The sequence below is a fragment of the Eleutherodactylus coqui genome, chromosome 5 (genome assembly GCF_035609145.1).
Source record: "Eleutherodactylus coqui strain aEleCoq1 chromosome 5, aEleCoq1.hap1, whole genome shotgun sequence".
Lineage (NCBI taxonomy): Eukaryota > Metazoa > Chordata > Amphibia > Anura > Eleutherodactylidae > Eleutherodactylus > Eleutherodactylus coqui.
Window position 1 is genome coordinate 18,994,458 of NC_089841.1, and position 13,513 is coordinate 19,007,970.

The 13,513-nt window shown below is 45.6% G+C and overlaps 2 protein-coding genes across 2 annotated transcripts in view; one reads left to right on the forward strand and one right to left on the reverse strand.

Annotated features, from left to right (window-relative positions):
• The window catches only part of LOC136629072 (zinc finger protein 585A-like), a 331,519-nt gene extending 318,066 nt beyond the window's left edge, over window positions 1-13,453 (reverse strand). The window contains exons 1-4 of the mRNA XM_066605195.1: window positions 13,153-13,453; window positions 6,238-6,341; window positions 5,863-6,042; window positions 5,657-5,780 (exon numbers count right to left, since the gene is read on the reverse strand). Coding sequence (XP_066461292.1) covers window positions 5,657-5,780; window positions 5,863-6,042; window positions 6,238-6,341; window positions 13,153-13,276 — 532 coding nt within the window. The 5' untranslated portion in view covers window positions 13,277-13,453. The remainder of the gene's footprint in view (window positions 1-5,656; window positions 5,781-5,862; window positions 6,043-6,237; window positions 6,342-13,152) is intronic.
• LOC136628986 (zinc finger protein 420-like) overlaps window positions 1-13,513 on the forward strand; it is a 457,969-nt gene that overhangs the window by 178,562 nt on the left and 265,894 nt on the right. The gene's annotated exons all lie outside the window — the stretch shown is intronic.

Genomic DNA, 13,513 nt, shown 5'->3' on the forward strand with positions numbered 1-13,513 from the left:
CGCACGTGTGGGCAAACTAAGCACTGGGCCCACACGATCGGGACCAAGAGGAGGACTGGGTATGCACACGGGTTTCTAGCAAACTGTCCCTGTGCTACAGGGCAGGAATGGTAAGGCCCTACCTAAGCGGGGACATTGCCCCAATAAGGGCAGCCCAGCGGTCTTCGGATCTGGGCCCTCGCTGATCCTAGGAGCCACGCACCAGAACAGGATACATACACATGCCACATGACAGGGACTGTGCAACAGGACACACAGAGCCAGAATACACAGCATACAGCAGCCAAAATGCAACCACTAGTAACAGATAAGCTGAATATAAATACCAGGTATTAGTTGACATTTTGTACAAAACATGAAAGGTAGCGGGCCACTTCACGGCTCCTGGTTATACCGCTAGTCCCTACACTAGCCAGGAGTCCAGCAGCACCAGACACAGCTCACACAGCAAGCTGCAACAGGACAGGACACAGATCACAGGTCACACAACAAGCTGACACAAAACTGACAGAATATAAACGGACATGAACCAGCAAGACACAGATCACACAGCGAGCTTGCAACAGACAGGGATTCATGATTGCTCACCTTGAACACCAGACAGACTGACCAGGAGCTGGGTTTATATGTAAGCACAGACCCAGGAGATTGGCTGGCAGGAAGTACCACACCCAGCCAGCTCAATCAATTAACCCTGTGAGGTCTGTGCTGCTAGGAAGCTTAGAACTACAGGCCCCAGCAGCACACATAACAAGGAGTGAGCGTACAAGTGTGCAGGAGGATATATACCAGTTTGTGGTCCTCCAGCATCACTGAAGATAAAAACAAGCATTTATTAGAACTTCTGGCTACAAACATAGGACCGCCATCCAAAGAGAAGGTCCATGTGGGCACTTCATCAGTGCTGGAGAACTACATGTTGGCACTTCATCAGTGTTGGAGAACTACATGTGGGCACTACATCAGTGCTGGAGAACTACATGGGGCTCATTCCGACGGGCGTTCTGTTGTTCCCCTCCCATCACATTTATTATTGCAGAATATAATGCTATAACAATAAAATATTAACCCCCTTTCTACCCTACAACACCAAAACCTGACACTACTCTGGGGAAGTTAGTGGCATCAGGCTGGAAAAAAATGTTGCCGTTTTCCTGTAGTCTAAGGCCGGGGTGCGTCTGATAGTCAGGAGCATCTTATAGTCTGAAAAATACGGAAAGTACCAGAGGTGGAGCTAGGGTTTGCCCCCCCCCCCCCCATCCACATGTGAATCTTCTCTCCGCTTGCTGAGACTCTCCCACCAGTGATTACTAATGTAGAGCAACTTTAATTGTAGCTTACATTTTTCAGTAAGTCACAGCAAATAATATTGCAGGTAAATCACCAAATGTAGCAGTAAAACATAACTTTATTAATATGCCCTATAGAGTAAAATACAAGCACTAAATGAGGGTAATAATACCAAAAACAATATAATAGATGCCCCTGGTGCATCCAGTACTACCATGTATAATTTAAGTACCTGCTCCGAAAATACAACCACGGCCGCCTTCCTGCCCTACTGTAGTAGTAATAATATAATAGTACAGTATGAGGTACCGCTCATTGAGAGCGAGTGGGTGGGGGACGGAAAGACTATCAAACTACCATAAGCAAAAACCAGCTCCATCTGTGATAATATAGATACACCAACAAGGACTGCGCCAATGATAAGTAAGTGAAACCTATGACAATTAATCGAGTGCCGCCACAGATAAAGGCGAGGGCACACATCACACCGCCGGAGATCACTGTATGGCCACACTACATTGATATCTAGTGAAACCTAGAAAACAGACGTCAGAAATCGAGCGCACGGTCCATCTAGGCTGTCCTGTATTACTTCTGTCTTAGGATGGACAGATATGTATCTCAGGCAGCTTGAACTCACTTATTGAGGATTCTCCAACCGCACCGGCTGGGAGTTCGTTCCAAGCATCTACTACTCTTTCAGTAAAAAATATATTTTCTGACGTCGCATCTGATTTCCCCAACTCCTCTCAGATTGTGCCCCTTGTTCTAATCTTCACCTCCCTAAGTAAAACCCTTCCCTCCTGAGCCATACTTATACTTGTACACATATATAAAGACTGTATGAATTACTCGGCTTACCCAGAGTTAATTTGGTATCGGTCTTTATTAGAGATGAGCGAGCGTACTTGCTAAGGCAAATTACTCGAGCGAGTAGTGCCTTATTCGAGTACCTGCCCGCTCGTCTCTAAAGAGTCGTGTGCCAGCGGGGGAGAGAGGTGAGTTGCGGGAGTGAGCAGAGAGAAGCGGGGGGGGAGAGAGTGAGAGATCTCCCCGTTCCCCCCCGCAGCTCCCCGCCGGCACCCGAATCTTTAGAGACAAAAGGGCAGGTACTTGCATAAGGCACTACTCGCTTGAGTAGTTTGCCTTAGCGAGTAGGCTCGCTCATCTCTAGTCTTTATCTGTTGTTCGCACTGAAAATTTTATGGACTCATGGTTGCTTTAGAGCAAGCCGAGGAATGAAATATGTATACATATAGAGGAGCGTTAGATTCTTCTCAGACTGCATGCACCAATGTCCCTCTACAGGATGTGCCACCTCTCCCACTCTCCTCACCTTTTTACCCTTAAATGTAATGGCCCTTTTTATTCAAATTTACCCCCAGACTGGAGCTTGCAGGCTTTTCTTAGCCTCCTAAGCATGCTCCATCCCTGCAGTGCATGACAGCTTCCTTATAGACTTTACAGCCTTTCAGTATATACACTTACAGGTGAGGTAGATTCTCCTCAGTATATACACATAGAGGTGAGGTAGATTTTCCTCAGTATATACACATAGAAGTCAGTTAGAGTCCCTTCAGTATATAAAAGAGTGGTGAGGTAGATTCCCTTCAGTATATACACATAGAGGTGAGGTAGATTCTCCTCAGTATATACACACAGAGGTGAGGTAGATTCTCCTCAGTATATACACACAGAGGGGAGGTAGATTTTCCTCAGTATATACACATAGAGGTGAGGTAGATTTTCCTCAGTATATACACATAGAGGTGAGGTAGATTCTTCTCAGTATATACACATAGAAGTCAGTTAGAGTCCCTTCAGTATATAAAAGAGTGGTGAGGTAGATTACCTTCAATATATACACATAGAGGTGAGGTAGATTCTCCTCAGTATGTACACATAGAGGTGAGGTAGATTCTCCTCAGTATATACACATAGAGGTGAGGTAGATTCTCCTCAGTATGTACACATAGAGGTGAGGTAGATTCTCCTCAGTATATACACATAGTGGTGAGGTAGATTCTCCTCAGTATATACACATAGAGGTGAGGTAGATTCTCCTCAGTATATGCACATAGAGGTGAGGTAGATTCTCCTCAGTATATACACACAGAGGTGAGGTAGATTTTCCTCAGTATATACACATAGAGGTGAGGCAGATTCTCCTCAGTATATACACAGAGGTGAGGTAGATTCTCCTCAGTATATACACATAGAGGGGAGGTAGATTCACCTCAGTATATACACATAGAGGTGAGGCAGATTCTCCTCAGTATATACACATAGAGGTGAGGCAGATTCTCCTCAGTATATACACAGAGGTGAGGTAGATTCTCCTCAGTATATACACAGAGGTGAGGTAGATTCTCCTCAGTATACACACATAGAGGGGAGGCATATTCTCCTCCGTATAAAGATCATTTCTCTAGGCTTTATGGTTTCTGAGAAAATATCATAGATTGCGGATTTTCATACAGTTTTTCACACTTAGAATTGAATAATCACGTTGCAAACCTTTTACTTTTCCTACTTAGGACCTATATAATAGTTGTTCCAAATTTCAAGTTTGTACAACACCGGGAAGTTAGAGAATTAGTGGCGAGTCAGTCAGTCAGTCAGTCAGTGAGTGAGTGAGTGAGTGAGTGAGTGAGTGAGTGAGTGAGTGAGTGAGTGAGTCAGTCAGTCAGTCAGTCAGTCAGTCAGTCAGTCAGTCAGTCAGTCAGTCAGTCAGTCAGTCAGTGAGGGTTTTCGCCTTCATATATATAGAAAACATCCCTCCTCTCCTTTTTTTTCTTCAGGCTATACAGATTTATTTCTTTAACTCTGAGAGGAGACTTAAAGAGATTGTCTAAATTCTACCATCTGTGGACAACCCCTCCCCCTAACATACACTCTGTCATACACTCACTTATACACGCTCCAGCTGTGTTCCTCAGCGATACTCTTCTCCTGCTCCGGTCAGTTTACAGCTGCAGTCCCGCCCAGTTTGTGGGAGGTCCCTGAGACTGCAGCCAATAAGAGCTCAGTGATTCACCACTCTCATATCTATTTGCTAATCAACTGTGTATCTTCTGAACGATCAAAGAAATAAGTCTCATGCTCAATAACTTATCAGATAGGTGATAACAACGGCATCGCTTTAAGGCTAATCTCACACGGGTGAGTGCGACATCCGACCATGAATCACGGCCCAATATTGCAGCTACCAGCATGAGATTTTGCAGAGGATACAGGGCGTTTCTGGAACAAAACTGCCCTGCATCACTTCAGTGACTTAGCGATATTCTGCCGGAGGTGGTATCCGCGGTAGAGGATCGCAGAGTTCCTCCCATTGTTTTCAAAGTGAGACCTCATGTGCTGCGATGCTGCCGCCAGCCCCATGGGAAACAATGGACACGCGATGTGAGAACACGCAGCAAGATAGAACATACAGCGATTTGTTTCCCACATTGCGAGGCGGGAAAAATATTGCTCATGTGTATGACTCCACTCCAAAGAATAGGGTTCTCATTCGTGCCTCACAACGCACAGATCTCGAGTGATTTTCTTGGCCGTGTGAAAATGGCCTCATCCACTACTTCTGTGAAGGGGAATGCATTGTGGCTTGTAGTTTTCCCCCCACCCCAACAATCACAAGAAGTCCAAACTAGGCGGGCCTCATGTAATTGTAGGGTCACAGCAAACTGCGATACAATCGTACTGACCGCCATTACATCCCAATGAGAAGAGTATTGTGGTCAGAGTCACCATGTAGCCACAGCCGTACTGGTGACCCCTTCACCAATTTAGAGGGGTTCTACAAATTACCAATATGAAACTAAGAGAACAATAAAGGCAGACAACAATATTTTATTGGCCACCATCGCTCACAAGTCCCACCAAGCAGGATTCCCACTCTGTAGATACAACCAAACCGGCTCTTACTGGTGATGGCAGATGCCTCCTTCTCCAGTCCTGCGGGCATTAAATGCAAAGTGGAGGATGGGCTGGTGGTGATAGTTTGGGGGTAGCATGGGCCAAGGCACCTCTTGAACGCTGCACCACTACCTTTGGAACAGAGATCTTCTGTAGCCACATTCTCTTGATACTGTTTGATCCAGCAGCCGTCCGCCATGTAGTCGCTGATTAGCGTCACTGTATGACCGGGATGCTTACATATCAGCAATTAGTAAATGTGTATTGGTGATCTGTAGGCCTTCTGATTATACACTGACTTTAATCAACAACTGTGTAGTGAATGACTCTACTAATCCAACTAGCACAGTGTCCTGCCGGGCTCACACCCCACTTCCTGCCTACAAGCACCAGGGGCACATGCCCCACATCACCCCTCCACAGCTATGATCCTAAATACATCCATTACCTGGTGATGTGAGCGGCTGGCGGGTCTCCATCATGGCCTCCTTGTACAGATCCTTGTGTCCTTCTAAATACTCCCACTCCTCCATGGAGAAAAAGACAGCGACATCCTGACACCTTATAGGAACCTGACAACACAATATACAGTCATCACCCAGAAGCCTCCAGTGCTGTTACTGTATAATGTCCCAGCATTCCCTGCAGCATCACCTCTCCAGTCAGCAGCTCAATCATCTTGTTGGTGAGTTCTAGAATCTTCTGTACATTGACGTCCTCATGTATCAGGGGGCGAGGTGGGGGCCCTGTGATTGGGCTCAGGGGTCTCCCCCATCCATCACACACAGGGGCCCAACAGCCATCACTAGAGGTCTTCCTCACTACTGTGTAATCCTGTGTATGGGGAGACATTAATAAATATCACTGCAGACATTTCCAGAGTCAATCACCTCCCCAGTGACATCAGCAGTCATTACCATAGATAAGAATGACATATGACATCATCAGAATCTCTCCCCTCTCCAGTGACATCATCAGTTATTACCATAGATAAGATTGATGTAATGTGACATCATCAGAATCTCTCACCTCCCCAGTAAGCTGGAAAAGTATCTCTACGGTGAGATTTAATATACTTTCTGCCATCTTCTTTCTGTATTTCTCCATCTTTGCTGAATCAGTCCTGTAGGGACCTGAATGGAAAGAATATGAACCGATGTAAAAACCACAAAAAATAAATTTACAGGCGATAATAGGGAGGAAACATCTAAACATGTTTTCCCATTAGTTAAAATTGCTTCACAACCCCTGACCGGGACATGTGACTGCTGCATCCAATCACTGGTTATTACAAGTCACTGCTGTAGCCAGTGATTGGCTACAGAAGTCACATGTGCTGGTCAGCAGCAACCAGGAAGGACACAGGGGTTGTGAAGCAAGTCATGGGAAAACCCCTTTAAGAGATATTAAAGAGATCCTGTTTTGTGAACTTTATGAAGCCCAAACTTCAGGCAACACAAAATCCCACCAGGGATCTCCTCACCCGGATCAGCTGGACTGATAGCCGACCCAGGCAGGGAGAAGTCTGCAGCGACCGCCCCGATGACTCCTCTCCAAGTTCAGAGCACTATTTAAAGCATGGAAAAACTTTATAAAAATTAATTTAAAAAGAAACGTCTAAATATTTGCTGGAATTATTTAAAAAAAAACCATAATTTCCCCATAGTTTTTATTAGTTTGTTTTTGCTTACATCGCTGTGCAGTAATTGACGCGTTTTTCTCATTCAGTGCGCCGGTGTGAATATGGTGATGTATAATTCCTCTAGTTGCTGTTATCTTTAACTGCTCTTAAAAAATTACCCGTTTTTTGCTTACCGTAATTCTTCTCTCACTCACCAAATTCTGAACCCCAGGACCTTTTTACATTGCTCTTTGGTTGATCTGTGTGAGATGATTATTGCCGGCTGAGCTGGAGTTTGTATTATTGCTGTTTTAGTGGCAATAGGACTTCTAGATCATTTTTCATTCCACTTTTGGGGAGACGAGGCGACTACAAATAAGCCATTCTAGCAGTTCCTTTTCTTTTTGCTACTGTGTGGCATAAATAACATGTTACTTTAACCCTTTTCTTGCTGACCATGAATCTCTCAGGGAGGCACTCCAGTAGGTAATAACATAGGTGTAACATCCTTGCTGCTAATGGCTGTATCTCAGGCTGTATTGGGGCTGGAGGATCGATTTTATGCTGATTTTAAGGCCAATAATGTGGAATGTTGGTCCTGGTCACAATACAGCCTGAGATACAGGGGGGTGAAGGGGGAATGAATTGACTGCTGCGCAGACCCGCAGCTCTCAGTCCAGTCATTCCTGGGTTTTTTATAGGCTTTATCTCAGGTTGTATTGCACATAGAGCATCCATCATGGCCTTGTTTTACATCCAAAAGTTTTACAAAATCAGGCTTGACAGTCTTATAAAGCCATCTGCTACACAGCCTGTGGTAGAGAAAGTGGAAATCGTGCCGCCTCCCTTTAGCCAGATTTCAGCTTAAGGGCCCTTTTAGACTAAACAATATTGTTCTAATGAGTGAAAGTGAACAATAATCGTTCAGTCTTAATGTGATCTAACGACTGAAAAATGAATGAGAAATATCCACTTCTTGCTCGACGGTCATTTTATGCAGCTTTAAAGTTTGTGGCTCGTTCACTTATCATTCAGCTAAAACAGCGCTTGTTCAGTCTTCACATTCACTTATACATTCGCTCATCTTAAAGTAGGCTTAGTTCAGTGTAGTGAGAAGGGCTGCAGGGAGCCGACAGCTACAGGCAGCAGAGACAGATCAGATAGTGGTGACAGTAGTGACATAATAGTGACCGGTGACATCAGAGAGTGGTGACAGTAGTGACAGAATAGTGACCGGTGACATCAGATAGTGGTGACAGTAGTGACATAATAGTGACAGGTGACATCAGATAGTGGTGACAGTAGTGACAGAATAGTGACAGGTGACATCAGATAGTGGTGACAGTACGGACATAATAGTGACCGGTGACATCAGATAGTGGTGACGGTAGTGACATAATAGTGACCGGTGACATCAGATAGTGGTGACAGTAGTGACAGAATAGTGACCGGTGACATCAGATAGTGGTGACAGTAGTGACATAATAGTGACCGGTGACATCAGATAGTGGTGACAGTAGTGACATAATAGTGACAGGTGACATCAGATAGTGGTGACAGTAGTGACAGAATAGTGACAGGTGACATCAGATAGTGGTGACAGTAGTGACAGAATAGTGACCGGTGACATCAGATAGTGGTGACAGTAGTGACAGAATAGTGACCGGTGACATCAGATAGTGGTGACAGTAGTGACAGAATAGTGACCGGTGACATCAGATAGTGGTGACAGTAGTGACAGAATAGTGACCGGTGACATCAGATAGTGGTGACAGTAGTGACAGAATAGTGACCGGTGACATCAGATAGTGGTGACAGTAGTGACAGAATAGTGACCGGTGACATAAGATAGTGGTGACAGTAGTGACAGAATAGTGACCGGTGACATCAGATAGTGGTGACAGTAGTGACATAATAGTGACCGGTGACATCAGATAGTGGTGACAGTAGTGACATCATAGTGACCGGTGACATCAGATAGTGGTGACAGTAGTGACAGAATAGTGACCGGTGACATCAGATAGTGGTGACAGTAGTGACAGAATAGTGACCGGTGACATCACATAGTGGTGACAGTAGTGACAGAATAGTGATCGGTGACATCAGATAGCGGTGACAGTAGTGACAGAATAGTGACCGGTGACATAAGATAGCGGTGACAGTAGTGACAGAATAGTGACCGGTGACATCAGATAGTGGTGACGGTAGTGACAGAATAGTGACCGGTGACATCAGATAGTGGTGACAGTAGTGACATAATAGTGACCGGTGACATCAGATAGTGGTGACAGTAGTGACATAATAGTGACCGGTGACATCAGATAGTGGTGACAGTAGTGACCGAATAGTGACCGGTGACATCAGATAGTGGTGACGGTAGTGACAGAATAGTGACCGGTGACATCAGATAGTGGTGACAGTAGTGACAGAATAGTGACCGGTGACATCAGATAGTGGTGACGGTAGTGACAGAATAGTGACCGGTGACATCAGATAGTGGTGACGGTAGTGACAGAATAGTGACAGGTGACATCAGATAGTGGTGACAGTGGTGACAGAATAGTGACAGGTGACATCAGATAGTGGTGACAGTAGTGACCGAATAGTGACCGGTGACATCAGATAGTGGTGACAGTAGTAACCGAATAGTGACCGGTGACATCAGATAGTGGTGACGGTAGTGACAGAATAGTGACCGGTGACATCAGATAGCGGTGACGGTAGTGACATAATAGTGACCGGTGACATCAGAAAGTGGTAACGGTATTGACAGAATAGTGACCAGTGACATCAGATAGTTGTGACAGTAGTGACAGAATAGTGACCAGTGACATAATATAGTGGTGACGGTAGTGACATAATAGTGACCGGTGACATCAGATAGTGGTGACAGTAGTGACAGAATAGTGACCGGTGACATCAGATAGTGGTGACAGTAGTGACAGAATAGTGACCGGTGACATCAGATAGCGGTGACGGTAGTGACATAATAGTGACCGGTGACATCAGATAGCGGTGACGGTAGTGACATAATAGTGACCGGTGACATCAGATAGTGGTGACAGTAGTGACATAATAGTGACCGGTGACATCAGAAAGTGGTAACAGTATTGACAGAATAGTGACCAGTGACATCAGATAGTGGTGACAGTAGTGACAGAATAGTGACCGGTGACATCAGATAGTGGTGACAGTAGTGACAGAATATTGACCGGTGACATAATATAGTGGTGACAGTAGTGACAGAATAGTGACAGGTGACATCAGATAGTGGTGACGGTAGTGAACGAATAGTGACAGGTGACATCAGATAGTGGTGACGGTAGTGACAGAATAGTGACCGGTGACATCAGATAGTGGTGACAGTAGTGACCGAATAGTGACCGGTGACATCAGATAGTGGTGACGGTAGTGACAGAATAGTGACCGGTGACATCAGATAGTGGTGACGGTAGTGACCGAATAGTGACAGGTGACATAAGATAGTGGTGACAGTAGTGACAGAATAGTGACCGGTGACATCAGATAGTGGTGACAGTAGTGACAGAATAGTGACCGGTGACATCAGATAGTGGTGACAGTAGTGACAGAATAGTGACCGGTGACATCAGATAGCGGTGACGGTAGTGACATAATAGTGACCGGTAACATCAGATAGTGGTGACAGTAGTGACATAATAGTGACCGGTGACATCAGATAGTGGTGACAGTAGTGACAGAATAGTGACCGGTGACATCAGATAGTGGTGACAGTAGTGACAGAATAGTGACCGGTGACATCAGATAGTGGTGACAGTAGTGACAGAATAGTGACCGGTGACATCAGATAGTGGTGACAGTAGTGACAGAATAGTGACCGGTGACATCAGATAGCGGTGACGGTAGTGACATAATAGTGACCGGTGACATCAGATAGCGGTGACGGTAGTGACATAATAGTGACCGGTGACATCAGATAGTGGTGACAGTAGTGACATAATAGTGACCGGTGACATCAGAAAGTGGTAACAGTATTGACAGAATAGTGACCAGTGACATCAGATAGTGGTGACAGTAGTGACAGAATAGTGACCGGTGACATCAGATAGTGGTGACAGTAGTGACAGAATATTGACCGGTGACATAATATAGTGGTGACGGTAGTGACATAATAGTGACCGGTGACATCAGATAGTGGTGACAGTAGTGACATAATAGTGACAGGTGACATCAGATAGTGGTAACAGTATTGACCGAATAGTGACCGGTGACATCAGATAGTGGTGACGGTAGTGACAGAATAGTGACCGGTGACATCAGATAGTGGTGACGGTAGTGACAGAATAGTGACCGGTGACATCAGATAGTGGTGACGGTAGTGACCGAATAGTGACCGGTGACATCAGATAGTGGTGACGGTAGTGACAGAATAGTGACCGGTGACATCAGATAGTGGTGACAGTAGTGACCGAATAGTGACAGGTGACATAAGATAGTGGTGACAGTAGTGACAGAATAGTGACCGGTGACATAAGATAGCGGTGACAGTAGTGACAGAATAGTGACCGGTGACATCAGATAGTGGTGACGGTAGTGACAGAATAGTGACCGGTGACATCAGATAGTGGTGACAGTAGTGACATAATAGTGACCGGTGACATCAGATAGTGGTGACAGTAGTGACATAATAGTGACCGGTGACATCAGATAGTGGTGACAGTAGTGACCGAATAGTGACCGGTGACATCAGATAGTGGTGACGGTAGTGACAGAATAGTGACCGGTGACATCAGATAGTGGTGACAGTAGTGACAGAATAGTGACCGGTGACATCAGATAGTGGTGACGGTAGTGACAGAATAGTGACCGGTGACATCAGATAGTGGTGACGGTAGTGACAGAATAGTGACAGGTGACATCAGATAGTGGTGACAGTGGTGACAGAATAGTGACAGGTGACATCAGATAGTGGTGACAGTAGTGACCGAATAGTGACCGGTGACATCAGATAGTGGTGACAGTAGTAACCGAATAGTGACCGGTGACATCAGATAGTGGTGACGGTAGTGACAGAATAGTGACCGGTGACATCAGATAGCGGTGACGGTAGTGACATAATAGTGACCGGTGACATCAGAAAGTGGTAACGGTATTGACAGAATAGTGACCAGTGACATCAGATAGTTGTGACAGTAGTGACAGAATAGTGACCAGTGACATAATATAGTGGTGACGGTAGTGACATAATAGTGACCGGTGACATCAGATAGTGGTGACAGTAGTGACAGAATAGTGACCGGTGACATCAGATAGTGGTGACAGTAGTGACAGAATAGTGACCGGTGACATCAGATAGCGGTGACGGTAGTGACATAATAGTGACCGGTGACATCAGATAGCGGTGACGGTAGTGACATAATAGTGACCGGTGACATCAGATAGTGGTGACAGTAGTGACATAATAGTGACCGGTGACATCAGAAAGTGGTAACAGTATTGACAGAATAGTGACCAGTGACATCAGATAGTGGTGACAGTAGTGACAGAATAGTGACCGGTGACATCAGATAGTGGTGACAGTAGTGACAGAATATTGACCGGTGACATAATATAGTGGTGACGGTAGTGACATAATAGTGACCGGTGACATCAGATAGTGGTGACAGTAGTGACATAATAGTGACAGGTGACATCAGATAGTGGTAACAGTATTGACCGAATAGTGACCGGTGACATCAGATAGTGGTGACAGTAGTGACAGAATAGTGACAGGTGACATCAGATAGTGGTGACGGTAGTGAACGAATAGTGACAGGTGACATCAGATAGTGGTGACGGTAGTGACAGAATAGTGACCGGTGACATCAGATAGTGGTGACGGTAGTGACCGAATAGTGACCGGTGACATCAGATAGTGGTGACGGTAGTGACAGAATAGTGACCGGTGACATCAGATAGTGGTGACAGTAGTGACAGAATAGTGACCGGTGACATCAGATAGCGGTGACAGTAGTGACATAATAGTGACCGGTGACATCAGATAGTGGTGACAGTGGTGACAGAATAGTGACCGGTGACATCACATAGTGGTGACGGTAGTGACAGAATAGTGACCGGTGACATCAGATAGTGGTGACAGTAGTGACATAATAGTGACCGGTGACATCAGATAGTGGTGACAGTAGTGACAGAATAGTGACCGGTGACATCAGATAGTGGTGACAGTAGTGACATAATAGTGACCGGTGACATCACATAGTGGTGACAGTAGTGACATCATAGTGACCGGTGACATCACACACGTCTTCTATGGTCCTGATGGCGGATACAGTTATGTCGCTCACCGGTGGATCCTCCGTGTTTCTCCCTACAATTTCTCTGTTCGCTCCGGACGTTCCGCAGGTTTTTCTCCTCTTCTACAACTTCTGACTTGCAGTGACTGTAATAAACAATGGCGCTGCTCTCCATAGACGGCGCCTCCCTGTGTGGGAGACTCACACCGACCTACAGATGACAACGTGCCGCCTTCTTCCTGTCACTGCAGAAAGCCCCTGAGCTGCCGTCTGTCGGAGATCCCTCAGTGGGCCCCTTCCTCACAGCCCCTATAGGACTCAGTGGCCAGTGCAGGGTTACAGTGATTAACCCTTAAACTCCTACCTGTCCCCCCTGCTGTGTGAGGAGCACATGTCACCTCTCAGGCAGTGA